Source organism: Sminthopsis crassicaudata, chromosome 1 (assembly GCF_048593235.1).
Source record: "Sminthopsis crassicaudata isolate SCR6 chromosome 1, ASM4859323v1, whole genome shotgun sequence".
Classification (NCBI taxonomy): Eukaryota; Metazoa; Chordata; class Mammalia; order Dasyuromorphia; family Dasyuridae; genus Sminthopsis; species Sminthopsis crassicaudata.
This window is the reverse complement of record NC_133617.1, coordinates 62,345,271-62,355,155: the sequence shown is the minus strand read 5'-3', so window position 1 is coordinate 62,355,155 and position 9,885 is coordinate 62,345,271. Positions and strand designations below refer to the sequence as shown.

Below are 9,885 nucleotides of genomic sequence, written 5' to 3'. Positions count from 1 at the left end.
TTTGCTCCTCTCCTTTCCCAGTCTTTTACCATTCTTTAAGCAGTTGAATTCAAATAGAAGAGACTATCAATCCCCACAATAAGCATCCCTGTGGCTGCATATTGGTTTGGCTTTAAAATGTAATGTTCTCTATGTCATATTGTATTTTTATTTATTTTGTAAAATATTTCCCAATTATATTTTGATCTGGTTGAGACCATGCCGGGGAGCATCCTGGCTACATGTAGCCATGTATTTGACATTTCTGCTTTGAACCACGGCTCTTGGGCTGTTCGCTTCTCAAGCACATCACATGCCCCTCCATTGCCCTTGGGATGACCATAGTTTTAATTCCTGGAAAACTATAATACTTCATGCTTCATGCTCATGCAGTATGACTCTTCTCTGGAAGAGTATGATCTTGAAAAAGATGGGCTTTTGTTCCAGGGTGAAGCTTGGTTCACTTTAAAACTGTGCCTAATTTCACAAAAGAATATTTGCTCTCCTCCTTTTCCTCTTCCTCCTCTTCCCCTTCCTCCTCTTTCTATTCTTTTCCTCTTTCTCTATCTTCTTTCTCTTCTTCCTTATCCTTCCCCTCTTCCTTCTTCTCTCAATTCCAGGCCTGGAATTGTCCATTTCCATTGAAAATGAGAAAGCAGCATATTTCAGGAGCAAGAACACTGCTCTGGAATTATAATACCTGGCTTCAATCTTTCTTCTATAGCTTGTAATGCCCTCCTTCCTCCTGTCAGTCCACTGACTTTCTTCATGTCCCACCTAAAATTTTACCTTCTACAAGAAGTCTTTCTCAACCTTCCCTTAATTCTAATACCTTTCTTCTGCTGATTAATTCCTATTTATCTTGTCTAGATCTTATTTGTATATAATTGTGAACTCACTATTTCACAAAAATTGCTGGGAAAATCTGAAAGAAATATGTCAGAAACTTAGCATAGACCTACATTTCACATCCCATGCCAAAATAAGGTCAAAATGGGTATATGATTAGGCATAAAAGATGATACTATAAGTAAATTAAGAGAACAAGGGATAGTTTACTTATCAGATCTTTGGAGAAGGAAGGAATTTATGGCCAAAAAAAAAAAGCTAGAGAACATTATGAAATACAAAATGGACAACTTTGATTACATTAAATTAAAAGTTTTTGCACAAACAAAACCAATGTAACCAAGATTAGAAGGGAAGCAGAAAGCTAGGGGAAACATTTTTACAGCCAGTGTCTCTAATAAAGGCCTCATTTCTAAAATATAGAAAGAACTGTATCACAAAAATATATATAATTATTTGCATGTTTTCTCCCCATTCATGAGCTCCTTGAGAGTAGGAATTGTCATATATATGTGTGTGTGTATATAATTTATTTAATTAAATATTTTCCAATGACCATAAAATTGTTAACATTTTTTTAAATTTAAGTTCTAAATTTTGTCTCTCCTGCTCCTCTCCCTGCCCTCTCTTGAGAAGGCAAGAAATTTTATATTAATTATACATGTAAAGTCATGCAAAACATATCTCCATATTAGCTATGTTGGAAGGAAGGAGGGAAAGAAGGAAGGAAGGGAGAAGAGAGAGAAGGGGAGAGAGAAAAGGAGAAGAGAAAGAGAGGAAGAGAAGAAGGAAAGAGGGAAAAAAGAAGATAAAGTTTTTAAAAGTATGTTTTAATCTGCATTCAAAGTCCATCAGTCCTCTCTCAAAGTAGAGAACATTTTTCATTGTGGATCTTTTGGAATTGTCTTGGATCATTGTATTGATCAAAGTAGCTAAGTGATTCACAGTGATCATCCTTATAATATTGTTGTTTCTATGAACAATGTTCTTAAGTGTTACACCCCTATGGACTACTCTAACCTGGTAGCTCCCCTTTGAGCTACTCTTAATGTCCATCCTTCAACAGCATGGCTAGGCCACACTTACGCGTCTTCAGGCACCAACTTGGATCCCATAGAGACAGACCACCAGGAGGTAGGGGGTGAAGCAAAAGAGAGCTTTATTCTGAGATAGCACATATTTATACCCCACTGATGATATGGGGGAAGGGGGAAGTCCTCTAGGAACCTGGCATAATGGGATTGGCCTGAGAAGAAGGAGGGAGGCGTGCTAGGCTTTGAGAGCACTGAGGGAGGCGTGGTACCTGGAATCAGACACTGCCTCATGGGGCTGTGCCCCACCTCTGCGTAGGACTGGCCTGCGCCTCAGAACCTCTCATCCCTCAGGTCCTCCCATATGCCTTGAACTGCATTCCTTGCTTCTAGAGGCTTTCTAACCCTTACACTTAAGGTTTTGCTCACTTCATTTTGAGGGAGGTCACATAAATTTTGAAGAGACTGTTTTTTGTCTTTCTTTGTATTCCCCAATGCTTAGCCCATGCCCAGCATAGAGCAGGCATTTAATAAATGTTTATTGACCACTTCCTATCTTGAATGACCTTTAGCAAGTTACTTAATTTCCATGGCCTATATCTAAAAAGTGAGGTTCCTTTTAGCTCTATGTTTCTGGTCTATAATCCTATAATATATGTGCCCATTGCATAGGGTCTCATCTACCACCTACATATCAGTGTCTATACAATAGTCATTTTTTATCCCCTTGGTTTTTCTGTGTTGATAGTCAAGCGGATCCCTTTTAAGCGGTTTTGGATCTCAGGTAGGAGGCTCTACAATGCTGTCACAATGTCATCCAGAAACAGGAGCTTCTGGGCAATTTCATCTTCTGTAGAAAATTTCTCTCCTATTTGGACCATGCCCAAGACACCCTCCAGGGTGGTGACAAATGCCTTTGGCAAGCACACAGTACTTGGTATGATGCCCCAGGTGACATTTATAATCAAATGATCATCAACCAAAGTCATCTCTGTCACATCTTTTAAGAAATATTGAATGGTTTTGACAAAAGCACAGGAAACACTTTGTTGGAAGAGAACCTTCAGAGAGGTGCTTCACAGTCTTGGATCAAATACTCTTTCTTTCTTTTCTACAAACAATGGGGTCAAGCAGAGCTGCTTCCATCAGTCAGCTGTGGCATGGTAAAGATGTGGGTGTAGAATATAATTTACAAAAGCCTGCCAGGTTCCCTTCTCAGATTTTTATCAAGTGCTTTCTCACAGCATGTATAGAATATGGCCATTAAAAATTTTGTAGAAATGGGAAAGTAGATCCTATGATTCAGTAGACATTCACATAAATTATTTTCAAAATTTAAATTATTACTGTAATTATTAAATTTAAATTAAATTATTTAGATTATATTTACTTTTGCTCAATCATGAAGCATTTTTAAGTGCTTACTATATGCCAAGTATCGTACTAAGCCCTGGGAACTCAAGGAAAAGCAGAAATAGTCCCTGCCCTCAAGGAGCTTACATTCTGAGGGGGAGAGACAGCACGTATCTATCTAAACACATACAAGATACCTCAAGAGTAGATGGAAACTAATCTTAAAAGGGAATGCTCTGACAGCTAAGGGACACAAGATAAAAGATCTCTTGCTGAAGGTAACATTTACCTGAGACTTGAGGAAGCAGGAATTCTAAGAGGCAGAATTGAGGAAAGAGAGCATGCCAGACAGGGGGAGCGTCTGTACTTTAAGGATCCCTAATATTCATGTTTCTTCTGCCAACATAGATTCTATACCTTCTCTGGCTTCATAGACAGCCTTTAAAAGATCTCACAGTGAAAAAACATTCATCACCAGTTAGCTAACCTGGTGATGAATTTCTCAGTATGGAGCCAGTCCTTAACAACAAACACATCATCTGACACTACACCTAAACTCAAAGTCTTTCTAGCTTAGTTGGACCTGCCAATGTCTTTGCATTCTTCTAAATAAATGATAACTGTTATTTGTGTCATCATCATCATCATAGTAGTGGTGATAGTAGTAGTAGTAGTAGTAGCAGTAGTAGTAGTAGTAGTAGTAGTAGTAGTAGTAGTAGTAGTAGTAGTAGAAGTAGAAGTAGTAGAAGTTCTAATATTACCTTCCCTGGCATATCATATGTGGAATTAGAAATCTTAGTAAAAAACAAATCCTAAAAAATATTTTGTTGTTGTTGTTGATTAACCATGTTTCCTCATGACCCCATTTTTTCTAGCAAAGATATTGAAATGACTTGCCATGCCTTTCTCCAGCTCATTATTTAGTAATAGAAGAAGAAAATAGTAGTAATAATAGTGGTAGTAGTAGTAGTAGTAATAGTAGTAATAGAAGTAGTAGTAGTGGTGGTGGTGCTAGTAGTAGTGGTAGTACTACTAGTAGTAGTAGAAGAAGAAGAAGACGAAAACAAAGAAGAAGAAATCAGTAGTAGTAAAGAAGAAGTAGAAAGTAGTAGTAGTAGAACAAGAAGAAAAAGATAGTAGTAGTAAAAGAAGTAGAAAATAGTAGTAGTAGAACAACAAGAAGAAAGCAATAGTAATAGAAGAAGGTAGTAGTAGTAGTAGTAGTAGTAGTAGTAGTAGTAGTAGTAGTAGTAGTAGTAGTGGAACAACAAGAAAAAGAAGAAAGTAGTAGTAAAAGTAATAGTAAAAGAAAAATAGTAGTAATAGTAGAAGAAGAAGAAGTAGTAGTAGTCGGGCAGCTAGATGGTGCAGTAGACAGAGCACCAGCCCTGAAGTCAGGAGGACCTGAGTCCAAATCTGGCCTCAGCCACTTAACACTTACTAGCTGTGTGACCCTGGGCCAGTCACTTAACCCCAGTTGCCTCAGCAAAAATAAAGTAGTAGAAGAAGAAGAAGAAGAAGAAGAAGAAGAAGAAGAAGAAGAAGAAGAAGAAGAAGAAGAAGAAGAAGAAGAAGAAGAAGAAGAAGAAGAAGAAGAAGAAGAAGAAGAAGAAGAAAGAAGAAGAAGAAGAAGAAGAAGAAGAAGAAGAAGAAGAAGAAGAAGAAGAAGAAGAAGAAGAAGAAGAAGAAGAAGAAGAAAGAAGAAAGAAGAAGAAGAAGAAGAAGAAGAAGAAGAAGAAGAACTAGAAGAAGAACTAGAAGATAATAGTAGTAGAAGAAAGTAGTAATAGAAGAAGATAATAGTAGTAGAAGTAGAAGATAGTAGTAGTAGAAGAAAGTAATAGTAGTAGAAGGTAGTAGTAGAAGAAGATAGTAGTAGTAGAAGAAAGTAGAAGTAGTAGAAGATAGTAGTAGAAGAAAGTAGAAGTAGTAGAAGATAGTAGTAGTAGAAGAAAGTAATAGTAGTAGTAGTAGAAGATAGTAGAATTAGTTGTAGTAGTTGTTGGAGTTGTAGTAGTAATAATGGTAACATTGATAACATTTAAAAATTTTTAATTGTTAACATTATTCTCTTCATCAAAAATAGTATTATGTCCACCCTATTTAGATTCTAACATTAATGTCCCTGGCATACCATATATGAAATTAGAAATCTTAGTAAAGAAAAAACAAATCCCAAAAATTGTTGTTGTTGATTAACTATGTCTCCTCATGACCCCATTTTCTTAGCAAAGATATTGAAGTAACTCGCCATGCTTTCTCCAGCTCATTTTACAGATGAGGAACTGAGGCAAAAAGCATTAAATGACTTGTCCAGGGTCAGACAGCTAGTGTCTAAATCATATTTGAATTCAGCTCTTTCTGACTCCCAGGCCAGCATTCTATTCACTGTGCCAAAGACAGTAAGGACAATTGAATCAGCCCAGGTATTTACATAGAGAAGTCCATTCTGTAGTTTTTTCAAAATGTATAGAAATAGCTGGGCAGCACTGTGATTAGAATGCTGTACCTATTGCTAGGTCTGTCATCAGGAAGGCCTGGGTTCAAATTCCAGCTTCAGACACTTACTAGATAGGTGATCTGGGGCAAGTCACTAAATTTCCCTCAACCTCAGGTTCCCCATCTATATAAGGAGTTGTGAAAATCAAATGAGCTAATATTTGTAAAGTGCTTTGCAAACTGTAAAGTGCTATATAAATGCTAGCTACTGTTCTTATACTAGCTGAAAAAAAGGATATGAAAAACTTGGGGGAAGATTCAAAGAGGTTGACACACATTATAATTTCCCAAAAGGCTGTTAAGAGAATACCACTAACTACTGACCCATATTTATGCCTGCTTTCCATCTCTAACAACCTTTGAGAATAATCTACATACATACCAAGGGTATCCTTGACAAAGTTATGAGAAAGGAATAAGCAGGCTTTCCCAGATGGTATTTTAAAGGATCTTTACCATTATACAACTGACTGAATAGTGCATATCTATCTCACTGTGCTCATTTGTAAACTCAATGGAATACAACATCAAAGACTTTCTTCCAACAAGTCCTATGAATATCTTATGAATATCTAAAAATCATATATGATTCCTTGAAAGATACAAAAACAGATCTGTCTGATTATTACTATAAAGCAAAACATAAAACAAGATGTATGCTTGCTGAAGACGTTTGCCAAATTTGTCATAGAAAATATCTAGCTTAGTCCAAATAAAAGAGGTAAGAACCTCCAGATGCTTCTGTTTACAAATGATATTGGGTCGATGACATCAAGCCTCGGAATGTTGCTTCCTAATCACTCAAAAGTTTGTCCTTTACCTGTACAAAAAGGTTTATAGCAGGCTCTTCTTTGTGATGGCTAAGAATTGGAAAATGAGTGAGTGCCCATCAAGTGGGGAATGGCTAAACAAGTTATGGCATTTGAAAGTAATGGAATATTACTGTTCTATAAGAAATGATGAGCAGGCTGATTTTAGAAAAGCCTGGAAAGCCTTACATGAACTGATGCTGAGTGAAGTGAGCAGAATCGGGAGACCATTATACACAGCCACAGCAAGATTGTATGATGATGAACTATGATAGACTTGGCTCTTCTCAGCAATTCAGTGATCTAAGGCAATTCCAAAAAAGTTTGGATGGAAAATACCATCTGCATTCAGCAAGAGAAAAAAGTTGTTCTAAAATTTACACGGGAAAAACCAAACGGATGAAGATTAGCCCATTGAATTGGTCCATCAGGATTTATCTTTACGTTGGGCAGTGTAGAAGGACAATGAACTGAGCCCAGAATTGAAAAAACAAGAAGACGATAGATGAATTGCTTTGGAGACATTATGAGCCACTTTTAATGACTCTAACCTTTTTCTTGAAACAAAGACTTAAGCACCCATTCCTCATAGGAAAAGAAGACGAAGAACTAGGTCCTGAGAAGTTCAGTGGCCTACCTAAGACAACAGAGGCATTAGAAGAAAAGCATCACTATCTAACCACCTCCCTGAAATAATACTAGGGGCTATTATTAATGCATCTTCTGAGATCAAAACTCACTATCTGTGTGACCACGGGCCAATCACTTAACCCTATTTGTCATTCTCCTTATCCAAAAAACAAAACAAAACAAAACAAAAAAAAAAACCACAAATGAGGTCATGAAGTTGGACACAATTGAAAAACTGTTAAATGAACAACAAAGGCTAAAAGTCCCCTTTTCAATTAAATATTTTTTCAATTATATGAGACAATGAGGTGAAGGGAGGAGGGTAATATGTATTTAACTAACCTTATTCACTAACAGCTCTTTTTCCACATCAGAGCAAAAGTTAATGTCAGAGTACCCCCATGTGAATAATCAAGGAGTCTAAATTTACAAGGTTTGAAGTAAAGAGTTTTGCCCATATTTGTTTCTCTCTCCTGTAGCTCGCAGGTCACATCGCCTACGGCGCCATCACCACCACCACCAGCAGCATCACCACCAGCATCATCACCATAAATCCCACAAGGAACGGAGAAAACACAAGAAGCATCCCAAGATGGACTGGGAGAAGGAGGAGGAAGACAACTTCTGCTGAAGGGCTAAGGCATAAGAAGCACAACCCCAATTCCCACTCTGACAGAACCCTCTCTCTTTCCCAGTCTCCTTTGTAAAAAGCCCTCTCCATCCCTGTTTCTCACTCCCACAAGGTTCTCCCATGTATTTGAAACATGGTCTGATCTACAACAGACCTCTGGTATAATGTCCTAATCAAAAGAAGAACAATCAGGAAGGGTATATTATGCTTTGGTTTAACCTTCTGTTCACAAGGCTGATTGTTTATTTGTAGTAAGGGAATTTGGCACATGAAAATGCATTTGAATTTACTTTTGAGAATTTCTTTTCCCCACTGGGGAACCAAGAATACTAAAGCACTATTGTGCCAGTGGCCTAGTCAGAGCTGAAACTTTACCTAAAATGATTATTCTTGAGAATAGAAGGATGACAAAAATGTGTACATGACTTTGTTGATTGTTCTCCCACATCATGGACATTAACTATTAGATTTTTATGACATGACAGACACACATCTGCACACATACGTGTGTGTGTACCTTATTTTGGTCTGAATATAAGATTCAACAGTTTTTTAATCACAACCTCTCAATTCTTGTAGTATACCACTCCATATCCATACCCACTCAGTTACTCACAAACTCTTAACCTTTAACTAGGATGGGACAATACTTTTAGAAGGTTATGGGAGTGGGGTCAGTTTATAGTCAGGGTTGACCTATATTCAGAGCAATACGACAGGTGATGGAAGGAGGTTGGATTAGATGGACTTTAAAGTCCCTTCCAACTCTGAGATTCTAAAACTCAGATACTAAAATTCTGTGACATGTAAAGATTCCGTGATTCTGAGATTCTCTGGATCTATGATTTGAGATTATCTGATTCTCAGACTCTGTGATTGGGAGAATCTATTATTCATATTATCTAAGAATCTTTGATTCTAAGGTTCTGTGCTTCTGAGTTTTTATGATTATAAGATCCTTTGCTTGGCAGGATAACAGGATGACTTGGACTGGCAGGGCTCTGGTTCCTTCATACCTCTCATCTTCAAAATGCCAGGTCATGGGGATCTGGACAACTAGACAGGCATTGAAGCTCCTTGCCAGTCTGAGGAGGGGGCCAGTTTGTCTACACCTCTACCCCTATTCCTCCATAGCTCAGGCATTAATAGTCTCCCAGACTATATCTTCACCCTAGGCCCTTCCTTATCTCCTCTCTAGCCATCCCCCATTCCCCACCCCACCACTCTCTCTCCAAATTCCCCCTTCCACCCTGTGCCCATTTCCAGCGGCTGGCTGGTTGAATAGAAATGCATAAAACTCAAAGTAGCAACACCCACCTGTGATCGTATTGTAGAAAGGTTTGCAGTATTAAAAAAAAAAAAAGCCCACAAACACACACACTTTTTTTTAAACAGGTTTTTTTTTTTTTTATAACAAAGATGTGAGAAAGGATGAGTGTTTTCCCCAGTCCAGAGAAGCCCCTTCCCTTCCCAGATCCCATTTCTCTTTTTAGCTCAGAACCATAACAAGCAGAACAGTGAATTGTACCCAGTGTGAAGTGACAAGTCTTAGTATCACAGCCTGGGATATAGTCTTCATTGAGCCTAGTGGAGTCAGTGGAGGACAAGCCCAGTCTGCTGCCTGAGTCCCAGACAATACAGGGTATATTGTGGCTGAAAGACCAAACATAGCATCATCGCCCTAAGCTTATAAAAACAAGGAGCAAATCCAGTATTCTGGGTTCTGTATATATTTCCTAGTTTTAAAAAAGTCATTTTTTAAAAATTGTAAATGAAAGAGTAGGCATTGATCATAAGTTTTAATAGGGGGAGAGTTTCAACTGAGCCTGGGTTCCTACTGTGATAATTTAAACAATGCTTTTATCACAGGTGGCAATAGGCTCTCAGGAAGATGGGGCATTTGTTAAACGTTGGGGGGGAGTGTAGAAGGTATGGGGGTCATGATACTTAGCACTAAGGGGAGACAAAGAAAAATAAGACATGGCTCCCACTTCTGAAACTTGACAATAGATGTACAAACAGGACCCTAATTTGGAATTTTTCTCTTTATTTTTTCCTGCTATGGACATGAACTGTCGTTCAGTCTGCAAAGTGGTCATATTGA

The 9,885-nt window shown here is 37.9% G+C and overlaps 1 protein-coding gene across 2 annotated transcripts in view; it reads left to right on the top strand.

Moving 5' to 3' along the window:
* NCAN (neurocan) overlaps positions 1–9,144 on the top strand; it is a 62,141-nt gene extending 52,997 nt beyond the window's left edge. The window contains exon 14 of one of the 2 annotated variants that reach the window (XM_074307056.1): positions 7,545–9,144. Coding sequence is in view for 1 of the 2 variants with exons in the window: in XM_074307045.1 (XP_074163146.1) it covers positions 7,630–7,781 (152 nt within the window). In the remaining variant the exon portion in view is untranslated. The remainder of the gene's footprint in view (positions 1–7,544) is intronic. The other variant, XM_074307045.1, reaches the window with a different exon arrangement.
* The last annotated feature ends 741 nt before the right edge of the window (positions 9,145–9,885 follow it).